This window comes from Panthera uncia (genome assembly GCF_023721935.1).
Source record: "Panthera uncia isolate 11264 chromosome A3 unlocalized genomic scaffold, Puncia_PCG_1.0 HiC_scaffold_11, whole genome shotgun sequence".
Taxonomy (NCBI): Eukaryota; Metazoa; Chordata; class Mammalia; order Carnivora; family Felidae; genus Panthera; species Panthera uncia.
Window position 1 is genome coordinate 77,304,704 of NW_026057578.1, and position 15,615 is coordinate 77,320,318.

The 15,615-nt window shown below is 38.9% G+C and overlaps 3 protein-coding genes across 6 annotated transcripts in view; 2 read left to right on the forward strand and 1 right to left on the reverse strand.

The window, feature by feature from the left end:
* The window catches only part of CA3H2orf74 (chromosome A3 C2orf74 homolog), a 34,116-nt gene extending 30,891 nt beyond the window's left edge, over positions 1-3,225 (forward strand). The window contains exon 7 of the transcript XR_007461973.1: positions 3,138-3,225. The gene's annotated coding sequence lies outside the window, so the exon portion shown is untranslated. The remainder of the gene's footprint in view (positions 1-3,137) is intronic.
* Positions 758-5,436, forward strand: LOC125936018 (activator of 90 kDa heat shock protein ATPase homolog 2-like). Its single transcript, XM_049649842.1, has 6 exons — positions 758-829; positions 1,803-1,874; positions 3,138-3,284; positions 3,693-3,794; positions 4,376-4,427; positions 4,567-5,436. Exons 1-6 carry the CDS (start codon positions 758-760, stop codon positions 4,737-4,739), a joined length of 618 nt encoding a protein of 205 aa, XP_049505799.1. The 3' UTR covers positions 4,740-5,436.
* USP34 (ubiquitin specific peptidase 34) overlaps positions 5,428-15,615 on the reverse strand; it is a 247,218-nt gene continuing 237,030 nt past the window's right edge. For all 4 annotated transcript variants that reach the window (XM_049650262.1, XM_049650258.1, XM_049650261.1 and 1 more), the window contains 5 exons: positions 10,148-10,227; positions 7,898-8,038; positions 7,648-7,791; positions 6,814-6,973; positions 5,428-6,609 (listed from right to left, as the gene is read on the reverse strand). In XM_049650262.1, the coding sequence (XP_049506219.1) occupies positions 6,002-6,609; positions 6,814-6,973; positions 7,648-7,791; positions 7,898-8,038; positions 10,148-10,227 (1,133 nt within the window). In that variant the 3' untranslated portion in view covers positions 5,428-6,001. The remainder of the gene's footprint in view (positions 6,610-6,813; positions 6,974-7,647; positions 7,792-7,897; positions 8,039-10,147; positions 10,228-15,615) is intronic.

Here is a 15,615-nt window from a genome sequence, read left to right on the forward strand (position 1 = left end):
GGTGTAGTCCTTGGGCAGGTGACCACGCCCTCCACAGCCTTTTCATCTGTGAAGTGGGACTAATTCGTCTTTCAGGGGTGGCATCAGATAAATGTGACAGTGTGTGGTCTGTTAAGTGCTTAGGCGGATGTGCAGCTTGGTGAACGGGGTTTTGTTTCTGCATCTCTGCTGTTTCCTTTGAATGTGAAAATATTCAGCTTTTAGCTGTGATTGTATCGCATGGTTTTTCAGAAACTAGTTAGTCCATGTTGCTTTTGATTAGCTCTCCTAGTTCTCCTGGGAGCTAGAGCCTTGTGGAACACCCAGGCTTGATTCTCAGTGATTGCCCTCTTGAGCCGAAAGCTTGGTTCTGGGGAGGGACCATTTGTACAGCAGCCATATTTTCCAAACCAAGATAATTTGACAAAGGGGTTTTGATTTGTGAATGTATTTAAATATGAAGGCTTACAAAGACATAAAAATTAAATTATACTGAGAAACATACAACCTCCCTTTATTAAAGGTTATAAAATGCTATACAGGTGGGGCTGTCTCGGGCACCTGGGTGGCTCAGTCGGTTAAGCATCTGACTTCAGCTCAGGTCATGATCTCACAGTTCATGAATTCGAGCCCTGCATTGGGCTCTGTGTTGACGGCTCAGAGCCTGGAGCCCGCTTTAGATTCTGTGTCTCCCTTTCTCTCTCTGCCCCTCTCCTGCTCGCCCTCAAAAAAAAAAAAAAAAAGGGGGGGGGGCGCTGTCTCATACACATCTTCAGACATGTGGTTGACGCCTTTAAGGACTGTGATTTCATGTCGCTATATTCAGCATGATGAAAAGTTTTTCATCAGCGTATTAAACTGGTCTTTTCGGTTCAACCCTTGGTGGCATTACAGAATAAAGTGGGACCCAGGATCTGGGACCATACCCATCTCAAGTGAATCATAGGGATGTGAAATATTTTAAACCAACATCTCTTTTTATTCTGAGAATACCACAGAGGCATTGCCAGAGCCAGAATGGCCTTCTGATGCTTCCCTCTGTCTGCCTCCTCCCCACTCTTACTGTCCCTTTTTCTTCCTCCCTCTTCCTTTCTTCCTCCCTACCAAAAAAGTGTAGCCCAAGGCCGTGTTACATGGGAACTCGATTTTCCTAATGACACTGGCTTTGGGGTACTAGACCAGCGCTGTTCAATAGAAATACAATGCAAGCCACATATGGAATTTAAAATTTTCGAGTAGCCATATTAAAAAAGTTAAAGGAAACAAATGAAATTAATTTTAATATTTATATTTTTATTTAACCGAATGTATAAAAATACCATTTAAACATGTAATTAGTATCAAAATTATTGGGATTATTTTACAGTCTTTTTTTGTACTAAATCTTCAAAGTCTGTTGTGTGTATTATTTCACACTCGTAGCACATCTCAAATCAGACCAGCCACATTTCAAGTGCTCAATAGCCAAATGTGGCTAGTGGCTACCATACTGGACAGCGCATTTCTAGACCCTGATAAAAGCCATGGGGTGTGACTACATCATCAATAGAATACATACACATATACACACAACATTTTGTATGCAAATTAAGGAGTTCACATTTCTAAGAAGTCCCCTTAAAATCTGGCCATCAACCCAGTCAGTGGACCTTGGATTAAAAAATCCTTACAGCTTTTCAGTCTGTGAAGAAACCTGGCACATCTCTCTCACATCCACTTCTTCCCCTTCCCTCACCGTCATAGTGCTTCTTCCAGCCATGTGTCCTGATGTTGTAAGAGTACATCAAACCAGATTTTTATGTTTGTATGTTTCTGATTTGTAGATGAACGTGAGTAAAAAGAAAGGAGATGGGGATATACTGAAGGATCTTATGAAAACTGCAGGCACCGCCAAGGTCAGAGAGGCCCTTGGAGATTACATGAAGGCACTTAAGACGGGTAGAAGGCCACCCTTGTGAACCAGTGTGTCCCTTTTCTAGTTACCCAAGTTCTGCTCTGTACTTGGATTTCCAGGTTAGGGTTATGTCTGAGGCTTCCGAAACAACTCTTTATGCTGCAGGATAAAAATTGTAGTCTGGAGGTTGAGAGCTAGTTACAAGTAAGTGCACGATTAGTGACTATCGGCATTGTATACATTGCGAACTGTTTTGCCTACAGAATTGCTAAGACTTTTCTGGAATAATTTATTCAGTTGTTTGTATAATTGTTTATCTTCCCTGCTACACTGTAAGCTCTAAGGTGGCATGGAAGGTGTCTTATTGACTGCTGTATCTCCAGCTTCTAGCACAATGCCTGACACATAGTAGGTGCTTATTAATAAATCTTTGTTGAATATCGAATGAATGAAAGGTATTACAGGTATAGTTGAGATAATTCCTGAGGAACTCCTAGATAATTCCTGCACTGCGTGGAAGTGAGGTTATTGTCTTCTTCCCTAAAATTGACATTTAAAAGGAAATGGAGAATACCTTGCAGGTATGAGCTGTGGTGGCCAATACGTAGGGAGGGAAGAGGAAGTGCTTAATGAGAATATTTAAAGCTCTAAATGATGGAGAGCTGCAAAGGCTAGTGAGGAAGGCCAGTTCATCCATCTTTGTATCCTGTGCCATTGTTTTGGGAAATGATGAAATGACACTTTCATCCTTGAGGGAAGGGAATGTATAAATAGGGTTTCTTGTGGGATAAATACTGAATTTAGTTCAAGACCATGCTCCAAAGGCAGGGTTTTTTGGTAGGCAGATTACAAAACCTGGTGATGTTGTGGTTCACCTACCACAGTGGAAAACACCGCTTCAGACTTTTGGTTTAGGAGGTTTGGGATCCCATTCTTGGAATCTGGTGGTGGGAATTGACAGCCTTTGGCCTTAAGTGCTGTTGTCCTTCATCTGCTTATCTTTGTGCCCTCTGGGCCATATGTACTTGTCCAAGTAGGATTTGGGGTGTTAAGCCATGGCCTGGGAGTAGAACAGAGCCGAGGAGCTAGCTCATAGCCACAATGAGCTGTTTCACAGTAACTGGGATTGGTGGTGCTAAAAAGGCTTTTCATGCTCTTTCCATGCGTCTGGAAGGTATAGTGTGGAATTTGAGGACCTTTTGGTTAAGACTGAAAGACTGAATTTTTAAATCTAAGTAGCTTTATCTCCTGGCATGCTATTTAGTTATCCTTTGGAACATCTACTCTTCTTGAGATTCAGGCTTCATCTCCAATGGGTTTGGGTGTGAGGATCCCCACGGTGACACTGCACATGACCGAACTGTTTGACCCAACTGTAGAGCAGCTGTACAGCATCTTCACTGTGAAAGATGTAAGTAACTTCCCAAGCTAGGGCCCCCAGTGCTGATGTGGGGAGAAAATGTGCCACTAAGAACTGGAGCTGGTTTTTGGTTTCCCAGATAGCCATGTTTTTTTTATGATTGAAGAGACCTAGCGTGGTGGTGATAGAGGGCTTTAGGATAACTTCTAAAAAAATTTAAGGGGCTAAAAGATGGGCATTTTTAGGGAAATATGTCTGCACTTAGGGGATACAATACTGGGTTTTCTCCTTCAGAAAGGGAGAGAAAGCTGTAAGTAAATGCTATTGAGGATTAGGAAAAAAACAAAAAAACAAAAACCCCAAACCATAGTGATGATTTTGTTAATACTTTGCCTTTAGGTTCAAAAGGTGATAGGGCATGATGGGATGACATGTCTCTTGTATGTTTTACTTGGTTAGCTGGTGCAGAAATTTTCTAAATCTCTTGCTATATTAGAAGCTGAAAAAGGAGGGACATTCCAAATGTTTGATGGGAAAATCACCGGCGAATATGTAGAATTGGTAAGTAAGCTTTAGGGTTAAAGAAAAGTAAGCTGGGACTGACCCTTCTGTTACATTGCTTTTTAAAAATCTGTGTTTTTAATTTGCTTTTTTATCTGAGTTCACAGAAACTTGAGAAATTTATAAAATTGGTTATGGTAAAAAGTTACGTATACTTGGTGTAGAACAAGTAAATGTTACAAATACTAAGTAGTGATAAAGATGAAGCCTTAGTTGCATAGTAATTGTACTGGTTTTAGAAGAAAGAAGTATAGTTAATTCCCCTCAACTCTTGGTCTAGAAGTTTCACATTTCTGCCACCTAAATCACTAGGGTCTGTGTTGCCCAGTGTCACCCTTGACATCAGCCCAGTTTTGGTTACCACTGTCACTATACTTCTGTCCTTGATGTTACTGCTGTTAAGGACATTGTGGCACCTAGAACAATGGATTCTCAGTGATGCTGGCATATAACCTGGAAGATGGGACTGTATGTTGTTTGTTGATTACCTTTAGTACCTCAGGAGTTTTAATGAAAGGATTTTCTGTGTTGCACTGGAAGTTTTAAAAAATGTCTTAAGGGAATTTCCCCTGTGTTTTTAGTTGACAAATAAAAAGATCGTCATGAAATGGAGATATAGGAACTGGCCAGAAGGTATGTTAGTAGTATCCTTTGTTATAAGAATTGGGAAACACTCAAGATTTCTCCCCCCACCCCCACTGTAATAAGCCAGTTGTAGTACTGTATGGATAGTTTTCATAATGCAGTAATAAGCTCCTTCTTTTTCTTCTAGAACACCATGCGACAGTTGCACTGAATTTTGTGCCTACTCCAGGGCAAACGGAATTGCAGTTGGACTGTAAAGGAGTTCCTGTTTGTAAAGAAGAGGGCATGAAATCCTGTTGGCAGAAGCAGCATTTTGAAGAAATAAAATGTTTAGTGAAGCTGACTACCCTAAATGGTTGAATTAGTTAGAAGATTTTGTAAGTCTACCTCTTCTCAATCCTTTTAAAAAAGAAAACACCCTTAATTTATATTGGATGAAATCCATGACCTCTTACAGAATTCAAAACATTGTTTGAATCTTTACTACGCTTGGACTCTCATTGGGTTAAAAGTAGCAAGCAATGTGGAAATTAGGTATTAACCTTACCTCCCATAGATGCTCCTCTGGGAACAGATTGAGCCTCTGAGTACAGATAGTTGAAGTTTCCCACTAAAGCTTGTCCTGGCAAGCCACTCTGTAGTTTTAGTTCAGGAAGACAAAAAAGTAAGTGGCATGTCGATACTTTTCCTTTATTTCACTTCAGGGTTTTAAGGTCTGGAGCTCTTTAGGTAGCATAGCAGCCATGTGTTCAGAAGCATGTTGGAGTGAGGTGCCTTGGGCCTTGTCATCAGGCTACTCCCCACAGTGGTTATGCACTCCAGGCGGAGGACTGACAGGCTGTGGGGCAGCTTACGTTCTGGATCGCCGCCAGCACTAAGGAAATAGAGTATAATGGAGAAATGCTTCCCTCCCGCTCAGTGTCCTCATTACTTTCATCTGAGAAGACTAAAGCAATGTTAAATGTAAACAAATGAAAAGTCATCACAATCAGTTTAATTAAGTGCACAGAATAGCAATCAATCAGTCATGTCAATAAAAATAAAACAATTATTTTTACATCAAGTGTGCTTTATTTCCTCCACAGGTATTCTGTTAAATAAAGCACCATTTATATACTGCCAGGCCACAGCTAAAGAGGATTCTTTACAGAATCAAATTTCTTGTGGTTGTTCCGTATACAAGTAAACTTAATTTTGATAATAAGAACCACAGCGATCGGAGGCGACCTGCCTCTATTATAAGGTACAAAACTGGCACAGAGGACACCATATTATACACAGTAAAAATGCTGTAAGTTTAAATTACATTGTACAGGGCCAGGGAACCCTGTTCCTCCCAGACAGCCATATTAAATGAAAGCCACTACAGTGAACTCTTAATTACATAAAACATATCCGTTATCTGATTGCCCTTTAGAAAGTATACTGAAGATGCAAATTTTTTCATCTGGAGTTCTGCCTGACCAAGAATTAAGCCTATAAATCTATCTTGCCATTCAAGCAGAGAGCACTGGACAAACTGAAGCACAAAAACAGAAATAAGCAAAACTTATACAAACAGCTTTGGGGGTGGGGGATGGAGATAAGGGACCTTAAAAGTAGTAGACATGCTACATCTAATGTCAAGAAGCAGCTTGGTTTCCTTTGCCAGATATCCTTGTGATCACATGGATTGTAGATTCAATGGTCCTACACAGAGTATCTAAAATGTCGTGTTGCTGCATGTGACTAAAGAGTCCTCTGGAATGGCCACAACTGAGTGATAGAGCAGCCTCAGGGTCCTGGGAGGGCAAAGCTTGACCATCACAGCTTCTCAAGTCAGCTAAGTCAGAGAGAACTGCAGAGATAGAAGTAGAAGGGAACTCAGACTCTTCCTCAGCTAGGTTAGAATCCTTGGAACAGTGGAGGTCCTTGAACTCTTTACAGTCTTCAAATCTACCTTCGTTGGACTGTTCTTCTGCATGCTGTGACCTGATACTTGACATGTCTTCTGAAAACGAAGATGGAACTTCCATTCGATATTCTTTAACAGAACTATTTTCAGGGGAAGGAAGATCTTGCTCGGTTCCTGGATCAATAATTGAAGAGTCTCTTGTCTCATTGTCTGAAGTGCTAGTTGGGGTTAGGACCTCCCTAGTTTCTGTTTTCATGTCGCTGATACAGCTGTCTACAGTGTGCTCCTCATCACTGCTAACACGCCTTCTTTTAACAGGAGTTGCCCCTTCATCATCTGTAAAAATGAACATCATTCTCTGAAAGGAGTCATTGAGATCACACCGGGGCGGGGAGGGTGTTTGCGGGAAATTTTGTTCTTAGCATTTATACCCAGGAGACCCAACTGAACAGACAGCTATTACAAAGTCAGTTACACTGAGTGTATTCTTCCCCCTCTCCCACCCTGAAGGTGTAATTAATATTAGTCCACAAAGCTAACCTTTAGTTTTTCTTTCTTTGGCTTCTTGCTCTTGGAGTGAGTTTCTCTGCTGCAGACAAGTCCTGCATTTGCTTAAAAGCTCTTGCAGAGTTGGAATTAGAGCTGGGTTTAATTGCTTGGGAGTGTGGACTGACAGGAGCAAAGCAAGTGCACGCAGATCCTGTAAACCCAGAAAGGAACATGTCAAATTCTAAAGCTAACATTTTGACACAGCTGTTTACAGTTTAACACACATTTACTTTTCCAGGAATCCATTCTGGTTTCTTTTCCATTTTTAGAGAATGCTAAAACTAGAAAGCCAGCATTAGGATATTATCCGTGAGAAATTAAGGCCTCGATCTAGAAATCAGTTTCTCAAATACGCTGATTTCTGGTGAATGTCACAAATAGTAAGATCTTAACTCACCTAGCTCTGCAACCTGTTCTGGCATCTAAGCAACATTTTGTTACTTGGAAAACTGCTGCTGGACATGTGTTAGCATTCCATTACTGTATGACCTGGGTATCATGGAAATCTATATAAGGCACCTAATTCCCTAGGTTTAATTGCCTTTATAATCAATGGATCATTAATTTGATTGTTTCAGTTATTTATGAGCCACAGGCAATAACAGAAACATCACAAGTAATGTTTTCAAAAAATGTAAACAAGTAGAGATAAAAGGAATGTCTCCTCTTAATGGTTTCACTGCCCATAGTGAACACATGTTTTTAGAAATTTGGTAGTTTTTCCAGAGTTTGAAGAAGTTAGGATAGTAAAATAGTACTAAAGCCAAAGGTGATTTAAGGAAAGTTCTTAAGTACAACATGACTGTTCCCTCCCCCAGTTCTTACCCCATTTAAAGAAGCACTTGCTTTGGAAATTTCAACACGATTGGTGAAATCAGACTGCATATTCTGATACTGATTTATCAAGTTTGTAATTAGGGTGCTGATCAGATTGGCACAGTTTGCTTCAGAAAACACTTGACCTTGAACCTGAGAAAAAGAGATTAAAAACAAATCTCCAAAAGACCAACACCATGAAAACACAACCACTAACTAGGTAGAAGTAACACAATGAGTTTTCAAAGGTAGGACATACCTTTAGAAGAAAATGTGTCATGAATGTGTACACAATGTTGTTGTTTAGAAAAGTTCTTTCATCCATCAGGATACACTTTATATATTCTGCAAAAACGGGATCTTCACACAAAAGCTTGATGCAATTTTTTGACATAGCAGACTACAGTAGGGGAGAAGAAGTACTGATGGTTGAGCACTGAAATAACTGCAAGGCTTACACACTGCTTATGATGAACATCCAAAGTCATTTAAGTCCTTTCAGAGACCACTTCTAACTCCAGTTATAGTAACCGTCCTCCCGATAAAACAAGTCTTAGTCACTTGGACTCTACATGTAAGTATAAGAGGAAGAGAGTAACAAGTCTGAAGGGCAAAAGGAACAAATAGGTTTCCAAAAAAATGCAACTTTATTATCTAGCATTAAATGGGGGAATAAGGACTGGACAAATTAAGACCAGCAAATAGGATGAGAATGTTTGCAGAGGACCAATTAATGAATAGGTAACCAAACTATATATAGAAAAAAGACAAATTTTAAGAATTAAACTTATTCCATAAAAGGAATTAAAATGTTAAGCAATAGTAATTTGTTTGGAAATATCCTCCCCACCCCCCATGAATACGGCAAAGTAAACAGCAAACCTCCTTTAATTACCTCACAAGAATTAGTGGTTCCCAATATACAGAAGAAATTTTACTAAAATTTCATTCCCCTGTTTTTAAATGGTCATGGCTCTTCAACACAAGTAGTATATCTTTAAGTAAATCTATTCTCTAGATTATAGGTATTTTAATAAAAGATCATTTATATGGGAGATAAAATGGAGTATTTAATAAAACAGGGCAAAGTTTAGGTAATATGTACAGGTATATGCTTTATTCGAGTAAGCAACTTGGTAAGTCACTCAAGTTCACCCAAAAAAAATCAGAAGTCGAATAGGACCAGGACCCAGCTCTTCAGATGCTTGGTGTCAGGAAAATCTGCTTAATTCTACCAGCCAGAGCCTCTGCCTGCTGCCTGTGTTTCTTGACGGCTGCTTCTACCACGCTGGCAGACTGGAAGCCTTGGACAGTTTGGCTTTGTTTTAAAGGAAGTTTTTGGAGATGGTGGATTCTTTGGAAAACAAGCCAATTAAGGGAGCAGTAAAGTGCTGGAGTAGATAAAACAATAGGGAAGCAATAGCCAGTGGCAGAGTACAGAAACCAAAAAAAGCGACTACCCAAATCAAGAATGAAAAGAACAGCAGCAGTGGCAGAGGGAAAAAGCAGAGCTCTCCCATTTACTGAATTAACCACTCAGCTAAAAACAAAAACAAAAAAAACAAAGAAAAAAACCCAGGAAGTCATTTTCTCAAAGTCTCCTATGTACTACGCCATGTGATCAATGTAAATTAGTCTTTTAAAGATTCCTACTACAGAGAATAAAATGACATTTCTTGAAGGGATAGAGAGGATTCCATTTCTACACTTGAGGAGCTCAGTTTGTGAGGAGATAAAAACTATTACAGCACCGTGTGACACACATCCACCGGGAGAATAAACAGAGCATTACAACCCAGGCAGGAGGCTGTACCAGAGGCATAAAGTGTTTCAGATACTGTAATGTGGGTAAAGTTTAGGCTAAAGTAAACAAACTCATCTCTTCCTCTGAGGATGGGCAGCTGCAACCAGTCAGGAAACCAAGTTTTCTCAGGATCTAAATGCGCCTGGTCCAAGGAATGAATCAAATCTTAGGACCAATCTGGTTTCTCCCCACCTCTCTGCCATTCTCCCCCAGAATGAAACAAGCATTATTTAGGTGCCTGCTTTAAAGAGTTGGCTCTTAAGATACTTAAAGTAGGTAGGATATAGTGTTTCCAGTTCTCAATGACCATGCTGGTAAAAAAAAGTACATCAGACCCTTGAAAACCTACTCCCAAGGTAACAGGTAAGAGGTAAAGGTAAAGGACAGGTAAAGGACTTCCCCCCAAATACCTCCCTGTTTTGGACTTTTACCACAACTATTTATATTGACCTATAAATTACAAATTCAAATATATTAGCTTATTTGAAAATCCTGTGATACAAATCTACTGAAGTAAAAAAACCCCAAAGGGCAACTTGATGCCCAATACTTAATAGCTATTATTTCCACTAATCATATTTTACCTACTAAGATTCTAAAACCTCCCCAATTTTTCCACCTAGTGTTTAACCCACTGTTCCTAAAATTACTGACCAAATGGTGAGGAGATGAAAGACCAAATCATCTAAAACTCATTTTCTTTACCTGAGTCTGGCATAGCTCAGTCCAAAGTTTGGGGAACAGTGCAAGATGAAGTGGCAAACCTTCATAGGCAACTAGGACACCTAATATTTGAAAAGAAATCAGAATAGGTTATAATTATAAATTATACTACTGAGGTATTCAACTTTGTAGGTACAATTCTACAGGTATTTCTAGTCACAACTATGAATATTTTGTACATGTTTTAGAAATCTATAGAATACCTAAAGGGGAAGAATTCATTCCAATGCTTTAACCAGTGAAATAATTTAGAATGCAGTATACTTTGAATTTAGTCATATTCCACACCTCATTCCCAAAAGGATCTGAGGTAACTTAAACCAATTTGCTTTGTAAGTATTAGAACCTTATCTGGGACAATTTAATAAAGGTTATTGCAAGTGGTTCCAAAGCTTTCTTGGATTAAGGTACCACCCTGCATATTAGATAATTTTCATGGACTAGCTAAGCTGGAAGGGAGAGGTGCAAGGTCAAAGAGAGGATGAGGAGAATTAGAAAATATACTGGTCCTTCCTCTTTTACCTTGTTTCCCCGAAAACACGGAGAATTATGGTGGATTTACATAGACACTGCTCTTGAGTCTAACAGCTTCTAGTCTTGTCCCCAAGCTCTTCTGGGTGGACCATACTTAGCTGTATGTCAGTGTTCTATTTGGAACCTCTATTGAATAGTTTTAACCTTTCCTCTTTCTGACTATTCCAAATGTCAAGTATTATCTTTAAGAAATGTGTTCCCCTGCCCTCTGCCCTACTTCTCAAAGCACAACTGTAAGTAAATTTCCCATCTTCCACACTCCCACTTCCAGCGAAAATATGATCATGGAGAAGGAGAAATAATAAAAGTAATAAAAGTTATCCTCCTCCAGTTAAGAAAAAATTGAGTTAAACCTGAAGTCAACAAACTTTTAAAGTAAAGGGCCAAATAGTAAATACTTCAGTCTTTGCAGCCAAATGATCCCCGTTGCAAATACTCAACTTCGCAGTAGTGTGAAAGCAGCCAAAGACAACACCAGACGAATGGGTGTGGCTGTCTTGCAATAATATTTTACCTAAGAACTTTGAAATTTGACTCACATGTAATTTTCATGTCACAAAAATATTTAGAATAACAGTATTTATTAGAAAATGTAAAAACTCTCAGCGTGCAGGTATGCTCACTGGTTATACAAAAATGTGAGAATGCAGGCTATTATTATTTGCCAACCTCTGGGATGAGCCAAGGATTCAAGAAAATCTTAAGACAGACAAGAAAGTCAGATCAGTCATCCAATTTAGTCATCCAAGGATGCCAAGATTCCCTTTTGTGGGTTAAGTTTATTTTCCTGTCAAGATTAACCCTTTGTAGAGAGATCCCCAAGCAAACTGTCATCTTTCTCTTTTATCCTAACTTAATCTGGTTGGGGCTGGAGGCATTTACCCACTGTAAGATCACAATATATATAAGCAAACGAGGGTATGTCATCAAAACTGTCAGGTACAGGTAAGACTTTCTATGCTCCCATGTCCGTGCATCATAATCACCCATAAAAGTACAGCAAAGGGTGGCAAACTTTGGCCTACAGGCCAATTCTGGTCCACAACTTATCTTTGTATGGCCATGTGAGCTAAGGAGGGCTTTTGTATTTTTAAAGGATTGCAAAAGGAATAGTGAAACAAAGAAGAGTATGTGATGCAGATCATACATATGGCCAGCAAAGTACACTTTTTGCAGGAAGTCTGCCAACCCCTAAATCCTGCCCTGACCTAAACCCTCCCAGGTGAAAGTAGACTGCACATTACAATGTAAGTTTCTCTAGTCTTTGTCTTTATTCTTTTTTCTCAATTATTCCTCAAAACAATCTTTATTCCTATTTTCCACAACTACCAAAAAGCCAGCACTACCACAACAAACAAAAAACTGTGGAGGTCTTCCCTAATCTAACATCACTTCCAATGTTTCAAAAGCATGGTTTTATCCTCATTTCCCTTTTTTTCAATGAAGAAATCAGGCTTAGAGAGACTATGTAATCTGCTCAGGTTCATCCCAAAAGCCAGGGAGCAAAACATCTACCCCAGGTAGATCTGATTGTGAAGCCTGTAATCTTTTCAATAACCAGTGTTTCCCCAAACTTCAATCATTCATGCCATTTTCCTAAGTGTTTTCATATGTGCCTATCACGTACACTGTTTACTTAACACTATTCTTTAGATTCACTTAGGGAGGCTAATACTACATCAGCCTTAGGCAACAGAACTAAGAAGTCATAAATTTAGTATACTAGTTTTGTATTTTTGTGACACTGTAAGATCCATACCTATTTATGAATATACAATTATTTTCCCTGGACCATCTTATATACACTACACTCTGGAAAACACTGTGCCACCATGGTGAGCTAATGAAACCTCTTTCGCAGCCCTATTTCCTCTCTGAGGTGCACCTCCTTTGGAAGGAGGGCCATCCCTTCAGAGCAACAAAGTATCACTTTCTTTCTAGTCTAGCATTTTCACAAAGCACTGAGGGATCAGGGGTATCTTGGCTCTGTAACTCAAGGTAGAGGCCAATGCCATCCTACTCTACACATTCCTCCAATACGTTCTGGGGTGCTTTACTGGGTACAAAGCATAGGCATCCCGACGCAATCAAGGCACACGTCCAAGCCTTGTTTCAAGAATCAGGATGAGTAGGCCTGAGACATATTGGGTTCTGTCCACTTATCTTTCTTTATCCTGTGACTTCAGGCATCCTCAACGGGTCCTTACCCCACCCCATCCATGAAGTACTATACAATAATCAAAAACTATTCCAAATAACTTTTGCTCATTAATAACACTTTATACTGTAGAAGCTACTAGATGAGTTATTAAAAATCTTTTAAAAACTGCTTTTGTAGGTAGAATGGTAATTCAGATGATTGCTTTGAGGATGAAGTATTGTATATGTATATTTACTGCTTAGGGTCTCTCCTATCTGAATTGTGTTAAGATTATTTGTCTAGTTTTCTGTAGCAGTGTTTAGCCCATCCAAGCATTATCCATGGGAAGTGGGAGTCAATGGATGAAAGCCCACAACTAATGGTTCACTACAGGACTGAATCATCAAGACATCTTAGCCACAGAATATCACACATCTGATTCTTCTGATTCCCCCTGTTCTCACTCATACCCATTAAGCAACCTATTGCTATTTATTTGGCTTCCCATGTTGGTTAGTGGAAAAAAATCTGCTGGCCCTACCACAGAGTATTCAGATCACTGTGCCAGTTCTTCCTCTTTGTGAATTAACTTGTAATGAACTGCTAATTATAAATATATCTATTAAATGCAATTACTAAGTATTAGCCCGGGATAGATGGATTTGCCCTTGGTAGACTAGTAAGAAGTTGCCTTCTGATCTGTACTGAATAACTGGTATATTCATTAACCTTAAGACGTCTTTTGGGAACAGCTAACTGTAGCATCAGGACATCAAAAAAGGTAAAGCATGAACCACAGCTGTGTTTTTGATAAGCTGAATTTCTAATTTGTTTACTTTTACCAACTATACTAATTTTTTAATTCCAGAGATTTTGAAGATTTTAGATTTTTAGGTATATACAATGTTACTTGCAAAAATTTCCTTTTACTATTTTTTACTTTCATTTACTAAGGCATTAACAAAATTGTCAAAAGCAATGTTAAATAATAAAGGTGATAGATTGTTTTATCTCTGAAAATGAAAATTGTTTATAAATCTAGGAATCTGTCATTTAATTTTACTTGAGCATCTCACTGTTAATTTTGCCTGTCAACTCTGGTAACTTAAAAAAAAATACTGGGAGTCTGCAATAGCAGTTTCCTATACTTTTTTTTTTTTTTCCTATACTACTCCCCCTCCACCCCCACCCCCACTTTTTTTTAAGTAGGCTTCATGCCCAGTGTGGAGCCATGCAGGGCTTGAACTCATGACCCTGAGAGATCAAGACGAGCGGAGATCAAGAATCAGATGCTTGGGGCACCTGGGTGGCTCAGTCAGTTGAGCATCTGACTTCAGCTCAGGTCATGTTATCTCAAGGTTCGTGAGTTCAAGCCCCACACTGGGCTCTGTGCTGACAGCTCAGAGCCTGGAGCCTGCCTCAGATTGTGTCGCCTTCTCCCTTTGTCCCTCCTCCTCTTGCACTCTGTGTCTGTCTCTCAAAAATAAAATAAATGTTAAGAAAAAAAATTACAAAAAAAAAAAAAAAAAAGCGGATGCTTAACTGACTAATAAGCCAGCCAGGCGATCTTCCTATACTACTACTTAAAAATTTTGTTCCCCCGCCACCCCCAAGACAAATGATCATTGCAAATGATTTCAAACTTAAGACATTTAACCCAGACAATGAAAGCAACCCATAATTTTATCCTTATACCACCGGAGTATAAGCCTCTAGGTTTGGTTTTTTTTTTTTAAACACGTACTAAGTGATTTTTCCTATTGTTCTAAGTCTGTGGTCACATTCTGCATACTGTTTTCCAATTTGCTTTTTTTTCATGTAATCTAAGGTCCTATCTTTTTAAAGACCATAAAATACAGATGAATTAAAGACTATACAATAAATTACAGGTTTACTCAGCTCAACTCTTATTGTTGGACATCTGGGTTGTTTCCAGTTTTTATCCAATACAAACTGAGTGAAAATAAACACCCTATGCATGTTGTTGGACACTTTTATGAGTAGAGTAGGGTAGATTCTTAGATCTGGTATTGCGGGATCAAGGGTCATGAACAATCTAAAGTGATAATGTTAATAATATGCTTCCTCAAATTGACTCCATGAAAACATCTCTTCTTTCCCAAAACTGTTTAAGTATGCATACCATCTAAACTTTATCTCATAGTTGGGGGGAAAAAAAGAGAGAAAAGAGAAATCATGATTAGTAAGGCAGGGAAAATCCTCATATGGTTACAACACATTTACTTGTTTTCTATGTGAAGAAGTTGCCTGTTGATGGCCTTTTACTTATTTTACTTAATGTCCTTTCCCATCTCACTGAATCCTAAAAATTCTTTATATATTGCCAATACTAACCACTTATCTGTTAAGAATGCAAATATTTTCCCCACTAGCTATATTTTCATCGATGGCATTTTTCAACATGTAGTAATTTCAATTTTTACATTGCCAAAGATTTTATTTTATTGTATGGGTTTTGTGTCCTGCTTAATGGTCTTTCAAATCTCAAGGTGCTAACTATGTGATTCTGTGTTTTTCTTTAATATTGTTATGACTTTATTCTTCACAGCTAAATCTTTAATCCTCCTGTAATCTATTTAAGTGTAAGATATTAAAGTCCTGCCCCTTCTCTCCCTAAGTAGCTGACTGATTCTCTCAATACCATACAATGTCCACAAATCTGACAGGTCATCTTAATTGACTCCAAACCCCCATGTATCCTTATGTTTATTTGGGGCCGTTTTCCATTGCTTGTGTATGTTTTTCTGCCCATGTA

What these genes read in the sequence shown, in the direction of transcription:
- LOC125936018 (XM_049649842.1), top strand. Translation starts at nt 758, where the DNA reads ATGTGGTTGACGCCTTTAAGGACTGTGATTTCATGTCGCTATATTCAG. An exon ending in ATGAAAAGTTTTTCATCAGC is followed by an intron (nt 830 to 1,802) that starts GTATTAAACTGG and finishes TCTGATTTGTAG; the next exon opens with ATGAACGTGAGTAAAAAGAA. An exon ending in ATATAGGAACTGGCCAGAAG is followed by an intron (nt 4,428 to 4,566) that starts GTATGTTAGTAG and finishes TTTTTCTTCTAG; the next exon opens with AACACCATGCGACAGTTGCA.